Below are 14,229 nucleotides of genomic sequence, written 5' to 3' on the forward strand. Positions count from 1 at the left end.
CACTAGGGGCAAGGTCTTGTCCCGTGGGGTATATTCTTACCATCCAACTCGGTGCCTGGTGGGCAGAAGGCACTAAATCTATCTGCAAAATACACTCCTACTCAAATGACCAGTGGGCAAATGCTGTCATTTGGCCACCTCAATGACTCCCTCAGGCTCTTTAAAGATGCTGATGTGAATAGATAGCTTGGGATGTCTCTAGAGGCTCCAAAAATGAACAGGAAACCCAGGGATAAATCCTGAGCACTCTGGTCTGAACTGCAACATGGATCTTGAAAGCAGGGCTCGGACCACACCCTGGGCAGCGAGTGGGATGCCTGGGGACAATGATCAGCAGTCCTGGGGGTATTCTCTATCCACATGGGGGCCTGTCAGTGGCTTGGCCCATGGCAGGCAGGCTGGCCCATGACTGTCCAGATGAGCAGCTGAGTGTGTTTGGAATTCTGGGCCCAAACCTGGGGTGTCATGATGCCAACACCCTGGGTTTCCATCTGAAAGTCAATGACTCGGTGTGCCCTCCTGGTTTGTACTGTACCCTTCCAAAGACCAGAGGAGGAGGAATGGTGATACAGCCACCTCGTGTTACGCTACACACCAGCTGCCTTGCTCATCCTGACTCAGCTCATAACCTCCCTTCAGCCATGAAGTAGCCAGACCTCAGTGGCTGTGTGTCAGCTGACACCCATCAAACCAACATGGTGCCTGCCGATGCAAGAGGGCACCCACTGATCCAAGATGACGCCACCGCTCCCAAGACCATGCCACCAGTCCAAGATGGCACCCACTAATCAAAGATGGTGCTATCACTCCCAAGACCATCTCACTGATCCGAGATGGCACCCACCAATCAAAATGGTGCCCACTTATCCAAGAGGGAGCCTACTGATCTAAGATGATGCCACCATTCCAAGATGGCACCCATCAATCCAAGAGGATGCTCACCAATCCAAGAGAATGCCCACCACTCAAAGAAGATAGCCACCACTCCAAGATGCTGCCACCACTAAAGATGGAGCTACTAATCCAGTATGGCACCCACCAATCCAAGATGATGCCTGCTGATCCAAGATGGCACCCACCATTCTAAGAGGGCACCCACAACTCCCAAGATGGTGCCACCACTAGAGATGAAGCTAGTAATCCAAAATAGCATCCACCAATCCAAGATGATGGCCACTGATCCAAGACGGCACCCACCATTCTAAGAGGGTGCCCAAAACTCCCAAGATGGTGCTACCAAGCCAACATAGCACCCACCCATCCAATATGGTGCCACCAATCCAACATGATACCCACCAATACAAAATGGCAACCAAAATGGTACCCACAGATACAGGATAGTGCCACCAATCAGGAGAGTACCCACCAATCCAAGATGGTGACCACTTATCCAAGATGGCACCCACTAGAGGTGGCCAGGGGCAGGCCTTTACCTTTCAAGCGCCCTGATGTGGTCTTCCAGCACAGCATGCCCTCCAGGTGCAGCTGCCGCTGAAGCATGTCTTCCTTGCGGAAGGTGAGCCCATTCTTGAGTTTGCCGGAGGACTTCAGGTCCATCTTCCCTGCGATCTCCCTGAGGCGCTGGCCCTTCTCACACTCGCTGACTTTGGTGTCCACTTGTGAGATGATATCTTTGATGAGGTTCAGAGCCTGGGTCAGGTCTTCATAGTCCTCAGTGCCAGCTGCCACACACAGCAGAGTTAGCGTCTCTCCTTTCCACTTTCACGAACACAACAGAAGTGGACACACTCGCTACATATGGGCATGTGGGATCTAGGAGTTGTGTTCTCCAAGGCCACCATTCAGAAGACCCTCAAGATCACCTTCCCAACTGTGAAATCCCGAAATGCAAATGGTTCTCCAAAACAAGTGCAATGCCCCAGAGTTCATTTTTTTTTTTTTTTTTGAGATGGAGTCTTACTCTGTGGCTCAGGCTGGAGTACAATGTCATGATCTTGGCTCACTGCAACCTCTGTCTCTCAGGTTCAAGCAATTCTCCTGCCTCAGTCTCCCAAGTAGCTGGGATTACAGGCACCCACCTGTAAAGAAGAGCCAGATGTGGTGGCTTATGCCTGTAGTCTCAGCACTTTGGGAGGCCGAGGTAGGCGGATTGTGAGGTCAGGAGTTTGAGACCAGCCTGGCCAACAGGGTGAAACCCTGTCTCTACTAAAAATACAAAAGTTAGCCAGGCGTGGTGGCATGTGCCTGTAATCCCAGTTGCTCAGAAGGCTGACACATGAGAATAGCTTGAACCCGAGAGGTGGAGGTTGCAGTGAGCCGAGATCGCACCACCGCACTCCACCCTGGGCAACAAGAGCAAAACGCCATCTCAAAAAAAAAAAAAAAAAAAAAAAAAAAAAAAGAAAAAGAAAAAAAAAAGAAACTCCAGCACCCAGCAAAGTGGATTCCAAAGGGAATGTATCCAGTCTGCTGCTAAAACAGGGAACGAGTGCAGGGAGAGGGCCCCAGGCTGTAGCAGCACGGGTGGGCGGGACAGTGGGGAGGCGGCCTACCTTCCGTGTTCTGGACGATGCGCTCCACCAGCACTGGGTATTTGGTTATGCGCTGTGTAACCAGGAGAATGCACTCCTGCACACCAAGCCGCCGCACGATGGAGAAGTTGCCAATTTTCTAGGAAACGGAAAGCAAGACCCTGTATTAACACCTCGTCTTCTGCCCAATTAGTCAACAATTGGCTGCCAAGGCTGAGGGCACCTTCCTTTTTCTGCTCACCAGGGCCTTTCCTTTGCTGCTTTGGAGGAGAAAGACACGAAATACCTAAAGCAGGGATCACCTGCTGTATACACAAAGGCCACAAAAGGCCAGGTGTGGTGATCCACCCACTTTGGCCTCCCCAGAAGTGCTGGGATCCCAAGCGTGAGCCACCACGCCCATCCTGGGTGCTTTCTGATGCTCACCTCTGGCTGAGAACCAAAAGTGGTCACCTGTCGCTCACTCTCGGGAGCATGGCACATTTTCTGCTTGTTTGCTCCCGCTGCTCTTACATGCATTTTAGGGATGCCAGCACTTGCAAGGAGCCACTTGAGAGGACCAGAGCCGCTGTGGGATTTGCAAGAGTCCATGGACGGAGGTTTCTTTGGAATCCCCCTCCCGCCTTCGAGGAACTGCGGCTCCAAAATGATTCTCTCCCGTTCCCACCTACCTATAATGCAATGAAGTTTAAACGCATGTCACTCCTGACTTTGGACCCCTGGGTGTAGAATGCCACTGCAGAACCAAGTGCTGGCCAGGTCACAGGTGATGCAGCTTTTGTGGAATCAGCAGTGTTAGGGCCTCTAAAGAGGTCAACGTTGATAGAACCGACTACCTGTAGTCCAAGTGTGGTTTCTTTTTTTTTTTTTTTAAGTCGGAGTCTCGCTCTGTTGCCCAGGCTGGAGTGCAATGGTGCAGTCTCGGCTCACTGCAACCTCCGCCTCCCAGGTTCAAGTAATTCTCCTGCCTCAGCCTCCCAAATAGCTGGGATTACAGGTGCCTGCCACCACACCCGGCTAATTTTTATACTTTTAGTAGAGACAGGGTTTCACCATGTTGGCCAGGCTGGTCTCGAACTCCTGACCTCGTGATCCACCCACCTCGGCCTCCCAAAGTGCTGGGATTATGGGCGTGAGCCGCCGCGCCCGGCCCCAAGTGTGATTTGTAGGGTGCTGGAGGTGGGGGTCTCCCTTGACTTGGCTGACTCCAGTTGGGCTCTGAGCACCTACCCACTCTCACCCAAAGGAGGCAGGAAGATTATTCTACATGCCCCAGGGGCAAACAGGGACCAACTAGGGGACAGAGGTTTGGAATAACCCTCCTTAAGACAGCTGGCATCCCCATGGCAAAACAGGCTGGCTCTGGAGGGCCAGTTCCTGTGGCAGCCCCTTCAAACAAATCCTTTGTGACATTCAAACAGTCTGAAAAGTCATGGTTAGCAGGTCCCATGCTGAGGGCTGCAGGGGCCTCTCAGGGGCCACTGTGGCATGGCAAGGCAAAAAGTCTAGATATGCTTTCTTTGATTGATTTTGTTAATATGTACACATATATGTGTGTGTGTATATATACATATATGTGTATATATATATATGTATATGTATATATAAAATAGAGATGGGGTCTTGCTATGTTGCCCAGGCTGGTCTTAAACTCCTGATCTCAAGTGATTTTCCCTACTTAGCCGCTGGAGTAGCTGGGGATACAGGTGTGCACCATCATGCCTGGCTAACTTTTAAATTTTTTGAAGAGACAGGATCTTGCTATGTGGCCCAGGCTGGTCTCCAACTCCTGGCCTCAAGCGATCCTCCCACCTTGGCCTCTCGAAGTGCTGGAATTACAGGCGTGAGACTCTGCATCTGGCCTGCTTTGGTTCACATCTCAGGTTTCTTTTGTTTGAGACGGAGTCTCGCAATGTCACGCAGGCTGTAGTGTAATGGCATGATCTTGGCTCACTGCAACCTCCACCTCCTGGGTTCAAGCAATTCTCCTGCCTCAGCCTCCCGAGTAGCTACAGGCATGTGCCATCACACTCAGCTAATTTTTGTATTTTTAGTAGAGGTGGGGTTTCACCGTGTTAGCCAGGATGGTCTCTCACTCCTGACCTCGTGATCTGCCCGCCTTGGCCTCCCAAAGTGCTAGCATTACTGCGCCCAGCCGATATCTCAGGATTCTACCTAAGATTTCACTGATGTGTTCTGAATGGGGTTGTGGTTAAAACCAAAACCAAACCTTAAAAATCACGGCTACATAACAGGTGCCTTATACCTCCCAATTCCCAAGACTTTACAATTCTGTGGGAAAAACCCACAGTGAAGAATATAAGTTTTTGATTTAAAAAAAACTGTTTTTACCTTAATCAAGTTTTGAAATTTCTTGTTTTGCTGAAGCAGCAACTTATAATGACTGACAGCTTCATTGTGGCCACTACAAAACACCCCGTACTTTTCTTTCATTCTCTCACCATTTTCACCTGAAAACTGATAGACAAAAGAAAGGAAATCTTACTCAGTCAAACACAAAAACTGCCAAAGGATATTTTCATCAAATTCGTCTGACTCTGCTAAAATAAATATTAGATTTATTTGCGTTCCATTTTCTTTCTTTCTTTTGAGATTGAGTTTCGCTCTTGTTGCCCAGGTTGGAGTGCAATGGTGTGATCTCCGCTCACCGCAACCTCCGCCTCCTGGGTTCAAGCAGTTCTCTTGCCTCAGCCTCTGGAGTAGCTGGGATTACAGGCATGTGCCACCACACCCAGCTTATTTTTGTATTTTTAGTAGAGACGGGGTTTCTCCATGTTGGTCAGGCTGGTCTCAAAGTCCCGACCTCAGGTGATCCACCCACCTTGGCCTCCCAAAGTGTGGGATTACAGGCATGAGACACTGCACCTAGCCCTTTCCTTCTTTTTTTATTTTAGAGACAGTGTCTTGCTCTGTGGCTCAGGCTGGAGTGCAATGGCATGATCTCGGCTCACTGCAACCTCCGCCTCCCAGGTTCAAGCGATTCTCCTGCCACAGCCTCCCGAGTAGCTGGGATTACAGGTGCCGCCACCATGCCTGGCTAATTTAAATTTTTTTCTTTTAATAGAGACAGTGTTTCACCACGTTGGCCAGGCTGGCCTTGAGTGATCCATCCACCTCAGCCTCCCAAAGCGCTGGGATTACAGGTGTGAGCCACTGTGCCTAGCTGCAATTCCATTTTCTAGTATGTCCTCAAACAGAGAAATACTTCAGTTGGGGGTGTCTAATCTCAAGGTGTAATAAAGAAATTGAAAAAAACCTTCTGCTTCAGGCTTTGCTGCATCACAGATGCTATTAAAACTTCCTGAGAGCCAAGAAAAAAAAAATAAATTTCAGCCAAAGGACGTTAGAAACATAAAAAGCAGGCTGGCATGGTGGCTCACACATGTAATCCCAGCACTTTGGGAGGATGAGGCAAGCGGATCACCTGAGGTCAGGAGTTGGAGACCAGCCTGGCCAACATGGTGAAACCCCAACTCTACTAAAAACACAAAAAAATTAGCCAGGTGTAGTTGCACGTGCCTGCAATCCCAGCTACTTGGGAGGATGAGGCATGAGAATTGCTGAAACCTGGGAGGTGGAGGATAGTGAGCCAACATCACGCCACTGCACTCCAGCCTGGGTGACAGAGCAAGATTCCATCTTAAAAAAAGAAAGAAACATAAAAAGCAAAAGGCGGAGTGTTTTTCTAATTAGTTGACCCATGAGGCCTCGAACAAACAGTTTGAGGTCACATGAGGGGCACAGCTCCCCTGGGTAAATCTTGGCGTAGGGTGATCATTTGGGGTTAATATCACTATCACGGATGGTGCTGGTCCACAGGTATGCTTTTTTCTTTCCCCCAGTGAGATGGTGTCTTGCTGTGTCGCCCAGGCTGGAGGGCAGTGGGATGATCATGCCTCACTGCAGCTGAGCTCAATTGATCCTCCCACCTTAGCCTCCTGAGAAGCTGGGACTAAGCTGTACACATGGCTGGCTCTTTTTTTTTTTTTTTGAAACAGAATCTTGCTGTGTCTTCCAGGCTGGAGTGCAGTGGCACAATCTTGGCTCACTGCAATCTCGTTTTCCCGGGTTCAGGAAAACTGAACTGAACCTGCCTCAGCCTCCCGAGTAGCTGAGATTACAGGTGCCTGCTACCGCACCCAGCTAATTTTTATTTTTTAGTAGAGACAAGGGGTTTTTATCATACTGGCCAGGTTGGTCTTGAACTCCTGACCTCAGGTGATCTGCCTGCCTCGGCCTCCCAAAGTGCTGGGATTATAGGTATGAGCCATCATGCCCGACCACAGCTGGCTAAATTTTCATGTTTTGTAGATATAGGGTCTTGCTATGTTGCCCAGGCTGGCCTGGAACTCCTAGGCTCAAGCAGTTCACCTGTTTGGCCTCCCAAAGTGCTGGGATTACAGGTGTGAGCCACTGCACTCAGCCAATAGGTATGTTTTGAATGGTTGAAAGCATCAGTGATTTGAACCAAAAAGCAAAACCAACCAACAAAACAAGGGCACTGAAGAAAGTAACACTGAATGGTGTTCAGCCAGCCAGGGACACTGGCTATTTGGGCCCCTGTGTTTCTAGAATATGAACTGCAGGCATCGCTTGTAAGGGGCTCAGAACTGTACATCCTCAGGAAGCAGGCACTTGACAAACAGGAGCCACCCTCATTTTATTACTGAAAAGAACAGGCTAGCACAATGGCTCATACCTGTGATTCCTGCACTTTGGGAGGCTGAGGCGGGAGGACTGCTTGAGGCCAGGAATTTGAGACCAGCCTGGGCAACAAAGCAAGACCCCATCTCTGCAAAAAATAAAAGAATTAGCCAGGCATAGTGTTCCCTGGAGTCCCAGCCACTTGGGAGGCTGAGGCAGGAGGATCACTTGAGCCCAGGCGTTAGAGACTAGCCTGGGCCATATAGTGAGACCCCATCTCTACAAAAAATGAAAAAGTAGCTTGGCATGGTGGTGCATACCTGTAGCCCCAGCTACTTGGGAGGCTGAGGTAAGAGGATCACCTAAGCCTGGGAGGTTGAGGTTGCATTGAGCTGTGACTGCGCCACTGCACTCTGGCCTGGGCAACACAGCAAGACCCTATCTCAGAAAAAAAGAAGAAAGGAACAGAGTCACACCTGTAGTCCCAGCACTTTGGAAAGCTGCAGCGGGCAGATCGCATGAGGTCAGGAGTTTGAAACCAGCCTGGCCAACATGGTGAAACCCAGTCTCTACTAAAAACTATAAAAATTAGCTGGATGTGGTGGCGAGCGCCTATAATTCCAACTACTCCAGGGAGGCGGGAGAATCACTTGAACCCAAGAGGTAGAAGTTGCGGTGAGCAGAGATCACGACAGTGCACTCCAGCCTGGGCAACAGAGGGAAACTCCATCTCAAAAAAAAAAAAAGAAAGGAACAGAGACAGGGCACAGGGTGTGAAGACTGTTCAGGTGAACATGGCTGCACTCACCTGCTGAACCAGGAGGTCACCGATTTTCTGGATGACGTAATTCCGGTCACTGCCCTCCTCCAGGGACTCCTGGCGGCGCCCCTTGAGCCGAGCGAGAAAGTGGCCGTGTAGCTCCAGCAGGTCGTCAGCGCATGGGAAGAGGTGGCTGATGGCCTTGCTGCTGAACTGCAGCTCCTCCTGCAGGGCCCTGGAGTACACCTTCAGCATGATCTTGAGCGTCCGCACATGGTGCACCTCCGTCTGCATCAGCTCTGCAGGGACACGGATGGCAGGACTTACCCTCGCTGGCTCCATGGCCCCACGGGGCAGTCTTGGCTGCTGCCTGCCCTTCATGTGCCTAGTAGGCTTCTGAGAGTTCTCTGCCTAAGACCTTGCACCTGTGGGGTCTTTCTTACTTCCCAGAGGGTTCAGGGTTTTGAGTGCTGCAGGGGATGCCCAGCCTGATGGAGCAGGGGAAGGAGAGACCCCTGGGGCCTCCCATCACAGGAGGGTTTTGCGCCCAGTGTCATCAGACAACATTTTAAGTCTGTGTAGTTATGTATTTATTTTTTTGAGACAGAGTCTTGCTCTGTCGCCCAGGCAGGAGGGCAATCGTACGATCTCGGCTCATTGCAACCTCCGCCTCCCAGGTTCAAGCGATTCTCCTGCCTCAGCCTCCTGACTAGCTGGGATTACAGACATGTGCCAGCACATAGCTAATTTTTGTATTTTAAGTACAGATGGAATTTCACCATGTTAGCCAGGCTGGTCTTCAACTCTTGACCTCAGGTGATCCGCCCACCTCAGCTCCCAAAGTGCTGGGATTACAGGAGTGAGCCATCAAGCCCAGTCATTTTTCTTTTTTTTTTTTTTTGCCTCCCAGGTTCAAGAGATTCTCCTGCCTCAGCCTCCTGAGTAGCTGGGATTATAGGTGCCCGCCACCAGGCCTGGGTATCAAGTCTGTTTTTTAGCAAGAAGAGTATTCTGAGGAACACTCCTATAGGTGTAAAACTCACACAGCTGTGTGTGTCCCTGACCAGACCTACACTGTAATGAACAAGATGTTTGTGTTCCCCAAAATTCTTTTTTGAGACTGAGTCTCACTCTGTTGCCCAGGCTGGAGTGCAATGGTGTGATCTCAGCTCACAGCAACCTCCACCTCCTGGGTTCAAGAGATTCTCCTGTCTCAGTCTCCCAAGTAGCTGGGATTACAGGCACGCACCACCACGCCCGGCTAATTTTTGTATTTTTAGTAGAGACAGAATTTCACCAAGTTGGCCAGGATGGTCTCGATCTCTTGACCTTGTTATCTACCCGTCTCGGCCTCCCAAAGTGCTGGGATTAGAGGCGTGAGCTACTGCGCCCAGCATGTATTCCCCAAAATTCATATGTCAAAATGCTAACCCCCAAGGTGATAGTATCAGGAGGTGGGACCCTTGGAAGGTGATGAGGTCATGAGGCAGAGCCTCAGGGTAGGACTAGTGCCCTTATGAAAATGACCTGAGGGCTGTGCGCAGTGGCCTATGCCTGTAATCCCAGCACTCTGGGAGGCAAAGGTGAGCAGATCACTTGAGGTCAGGAGTTTGAGACCAGTCTGGCCAAAACACGGTGAAACCCTGTCTTTACCAAAAAACACAAAAATTAACTGGGTGTGGTGGTAGGCACTTGTAATCCCAGCTACTCAGGAGGCTGAGGCAGGAGAATCACTTTAACTGGGAAGGCGGAGGTCGCAGTGAGCCGAGACTGCATCCAGCCTGGGTGACGGAGTGAGACCCTGTCTTTACAGAAAATATAAAAATTAGCCAGGTGTGGAGGCCCATCCCTGTGGTCCCAGCTACTGGGGAGGCTGAGGTGGGAGGATTGCTTGAGCCCAGGAGATTAAGGCTGCAGTGAGCTTTTACTGTGCCACTGTACTCCAGCCTGCGCAACAGTGAGAGACTCTGTCTCAAAAAAGAAAAAAAAAAAAAAGAAAAGAAAAAGAAAGAGAACAAAAGAGAGAGAGAAAGAGAGAAAGACAAATATAAGGAAAAAAGGATGGAGGGAAGGAGGGAGTGAGCAGAGAAGAGAGTGGGGGGCCGACGTGGTGGCACAGGGCTTTGGACTCCTCACCATAAAGGACGTCTTGTCTTTTCACCACCTCTCTCTTTTGCTTCTTGGCGTAGGCCGGGTCCACAGCGAGGCTCCAGGACTCAGCTTCGAACTCGTGGCCGTCTGACTCAATCTCACTCCTCAGTGAGGTGGTGTAGGGATCTGAGGGAAGAGTGAGGGACAGCTGCTGGGGGCCCAGAGCCATGCCACCCTGATTCCCTCCCAGGGACATGCTGACACGGTTCTCAGCTCTTCCCAGGAGGGACAGGGACTGTGACAGCCACAAGAGTGTGGAGATGACCATACCTTCTACAAAAATGGACTCAGTGTTCGAAGATGTGAGGGACAGAGAGTCATCGGCTGCCTGCTTAAATTTTAAAAACACAGAATCGGCTTCATCCATCTCTCCTGTGATTGGTCTGAGTGCAAACAATAAAAACAATTGTTTTAGAAAAGTGAATTTAAAACACACAATCTCATGCAACAAAGGCACATCGGTGACTCCTTCCAATTCGACACCCTCTGAGAACTTTCCAGATTTTCACAGAAGCCTCTACTTTTGTCTACAGATCATTTTTTAAAATTGGGAGATTTGCTGGGTGTGGTATCTCACACCTGTAATCCCAGCACTTTGGGAGGCCAAGGCCGCTGATCACCTGAGGTCAGGAGCTTGAGATCAGCCTGGCCAACATGGCAAAACCCCATCTCTACTAAAAATACAAAAATTAGCTGGGTGTGGTGGCAGGTGCCTGTAATCTCAGCTACTTGGGAGGCTGAGGCAAGGGAAACACTTGAACCCAGGAGGCAGAGGTTGTGGTGAGTCGAAATTGCACCACTGTACTCCAGCCTGGGCGGCAGAGTGAGACTCTGTCTCAAGAAAAAAAAAAGGGAGATTATCTGTCAATGTCACATGAGTACTTCTTCCGTAGTAACTTCCTTTAATGTTAGGGATGTTCAAAATGGGGTGTGGATTGCAGCTTCCTTGACAGACCACTGGAGCCCACTTGGGGGCCTGGGATCTTTTCTACCGGGAGTTGAGTGGAAATGGCTTCATGGTCAAGGGTAGGACAGTCCTTACTCAGTGGAAAAAAGATAATCGACCCCCTTTCCCACGAACTCATGGAATAGCACACACATATCAGCTTCTAGCATTACCTTCTACCCGGATGCCTGAAGGCATTATTAAGGGAACCACTTTGAAGTCCTATAAAATGAGGTTAAGGCACAGATCACTGGACGGCGCCTCCACACATGCCCAGCAGGACTTTGAGCATTGCCTGGAGTAAGTAAGGATCCCCCGAGAGTATTAAGAGAACTGGCTCCACCAGTGGCTGAATACACCCTGGGACACACCGTTTTTGCAAAAAGGCGTGGATCCTGGAAGCGAGTGCTAATGGGAATTTCTCTGCTTAGCATGGGCTGCCGTGTGGATTCACGCAGATCTAAGTCGGGGTCTCCCTCTGGAGAGAGGCTGCCAACAGCTCCCCGGGGAATGCCACCCACCCCAGGGCAGAGAGGGAACCCCGCTTACCCGAGTTGGGTCCCAGGGCCAGCCGGGCTCGGTGTTGGCTGGGGACCACCTTTCTGAGAGACCGTCATACCGACATTCCTGGAGAGGGCCGGGCTGCCATCAGACAGGAGGGTGCCCCGGGGGTGCTCCTTGAGCGAGGCTGTGACAGAGGCAAGGACAGAGTTGGTGCTGAGAAAGTGGGTCGGGTAGCGGAGGTCGCCGGCGCGGAAGCCCCGCTCCGACTGCGGCCGCAGCACCGACAGGATCTTGGAGGTCAGCAGCTCGTTATCCAAGAAGACGTTCTCGCTCCATTTCCTGGGGAAAAAGACAGCTCCGGGCGGCCGGGGAGCGCGCCGTGCCTGTCCCCGCTTTTGGAGTGAGCGTTCCCCATGGTCGCGCCAGGGGCTCCGGGACCCGGTGCGGGGCCAGGCTGGGCTGCGCCGTTTTTATGCCTCGGTGGGATCCTTCTAGAAAACAGAGCTGCGTCTTCCCTTGCTGTATTGGCTGAAGCAGCGGGTCTGGAGGGCAGGATATTGGTCCCCACTGTGACCATTTAGTGTGGAAATTGCACAGTATTTGCTGCTTTGGTAGAATAAAACAGAAAAAAAAAAGAAAAGAAAAAAGAAAAACACCCTCTCCTCCTCTCCCTTGATTTTTGCTGGGTGTAAAAAGCCAGTGAGCTGTTTGAGTTTGCTGTAAATAGTCTAAGATCATGAAACAGGCAGCTGTGCGCCTGGCGTGCTTCATACCAACACCAGGCACATGATGAGAATTCATCTGAGATCAGATGTTAGGATGACTCTAAGACCCAGAGATTGCGGTGCATGGTGTTTAGCTGCCCCTGGTCATCAGCACTGGAATAGAATTCTACCATCCACGGGACACGAGGCTCTGATTCTGTTTCACAACCCAAACCAACCCAACATTAACAGGGGCTGCAAACAGGGGCTACTTGAAAGGCTGAGGCAGGAGAATCACTTGAACTGGGGAGGTGAGGATTGCAGTGAGCCAAGATCGCGCCTTTGTTCACTACATCCATCCGTTCATTAATTTAAGGGTTCAGATTATAGGATAAGCTTACCTACTCACGGAAAGATGCAACTCTTTTAATTAATTAATTATTATTTTTAGAGATGGTCTCACTCTGTAGCTCAGGCTGGAGTGCAGTGGCGCAACCATAGCTCACTACAGCCTTAAACTCCTAGGCTCAAGCAATCCTCCTGCCTCGGTCTCTTGAGTAGATGGGACTACAGGTGTGCTGTATAATTAAAATAAACTTTTTTTTGTAGAGAGATGCAGGGTCTCACTATGTTGCCCAGGCTGGTCTTGAACTCTCTAGGCTGGTCTTGAACTCTGGTCTTGAACTCCCAGTTTCAAGTAGTCCTCCTGCTTTGGCCTCCCAAGATGCAACTCTTAATGAAAGCTCAACTGTCACTCATTACACTCAGTTTTCACTTCCTATTTGAAGCCTCATTGAGATGGGCTGCATGGCTAGTTTATTCTTACATTTTATAAATTGTATCTTAAAGCTCTGCCCAGGTAGGGACAAAGAGTAAGCAGCATTAAAAAGAAATCTGGGCCGGGCATGGTGGCTCATGCCTGTAATCCCAGCACTTTGGGAGTTCAAGGTGGAAGGATCGCTCGAGGCCAGGAGTTCGAAATCAGCCTGGGCAATGTAGCAAAACCCCATCTCTACAAAACATAAAAAATTAGCCAGGCACAGTGGCATGTGCCTGTAGTCCCAGCTACTCCGGGGGCTGAGGCAGTAGGATCGCTTGAGCCCAGGAGTTCCAGGCTGTAGTGAGCCATGATTGCGCCACTGCCCTCCAGCCTGGGTAACACTGAGATCCTCTCAAGAAAAAGAAAAGCAAAGAAAAAGCAAAGCAAAGCAAAGAAGAGAAAAGAAAAGAAATCTGATCTGTCAGGCTGGGTGTGGTGGCTCACACCTGTAATCCCAGCACTTTGGGAAGCCGAGGCAGGTGGATTGCCTGAGGTCTGGAGTTTGAGACCAGCCTGGCCAAATGGTGAAACCCTGTCTCTACTAAAAATATAAAAATTAGCCAGGTGTGGTGGCACATATAATCCCAGCTACTCGGGAGGCAGAGGATGCAGTGAGCTGAGATTACGCCACTGCACTCCAGCCTGGGCAACAAAGTGAGACTCAGTCTAAAAAAAAGAAAAAAAGAAATCTGATCTGTTCATTGACCTCCTGAGTCTAGGTCCCAACACACCACTGGTTAGTCTACGTTCCAGGAAGAGAGCAACTGGAAGTCTACTTCTTGGGAACACGAAGTTATAAACCTTGGGATGGGCAGAGCTTGCCCTAGACGAAAATGTACCTTCAGCAGCTCTCCTGGGAGAGGATTAGGCATTCTCTGAGCAACTTTTTGATTTTGCTGCAGGCGGGGCGCAGTGACTCACGCCTGTAATCCCAGCTACTCAGGAGGCTGAGGCAGGCGGATCACGAGGTCAGGAGTTCGTTACCAGCCTGGCCAACAGAGTGAAACCCTATCTCTACTAAATATACAAAAATTAGCTGGGCGTGATGGCAGGTGCCTGTAATCCCAGCTACTCAGGAGGCTGAGGCAGGAGAATCGATTGAATCTGGGAGGCAGAGGTTGTGATGAGCTGAGATCACATCACTGGCACTCTAGCCTGGGTGACAGAGCTAGACTCTGTCAAAAAAA

The 14,229-nt window shown here is 50.3% G+C and overlaps 1 protein-coding gene across 6 annotated transcripts in view; it reads right to left on the reverse strand.

The window, feature by feature from the left end:
• The window catches only part of ARHGEF18 (Rho/Rac guanine nucleotide exchange factor 18), a 117,392-nt gene that overhangs the window by 18,545 nt on the left and 84,618 nt on the right, over window positions 1-14,229 (reverse strand). For 5 of the 6 annotated variants that reach the window (XM_017500178.2, XM_017500176.2, XM_037728377.1 and 2 more), the window contains 7 exons: window positions 11,564-11,702; window positions 10,339-10,451; window positions 10,054-10,194; window positions 7,966-8,216; window positions 4,845-4,970; window positions 2,514-2,631; window positions 1,434-1,682 (listed from right to left, as the gene is read on the reverse strand). In XM_017500178.2, coding sequence (XP_017355667.1) covers window positions 1,434-1,682; window positions 2,514-2,631; window positions 4,845-4,970; window positions 7,966-8,216; window positions 10,054-10,194; window positions 10,339-10,451; window positions 11,564-11,702 — 1,137 coding nt within the window. Of the gene's footprint in view, window positions 1-1,433; window positions 1,683-2,513; window positions 2,632-4,844; window positions 4,971-7,965; window positions 8,217-10,053; window positions 10,195-10,338; window positions 10,452-11,563; window positions 11,858-14,229 lie in introns of all 6 variants that reach the window. The other variant, XM_037728378.1, reaches the window with a different exon arrangement.

This window comes from Cebus imitator, unplaced genomic scaffold (assembly GCF_001604975.1).
Source record: "Cebus imitator isolate Cc_AM_T3 unplaced genomic scaffold, Cebus_imitator-1.0 Scaffold263, whole genome shotgun sequence".
NCBI lineage: Eukaryota > Metazoa > Chordata > Mammalia > Primates > Cebidae > Cebus > Cebus imitator.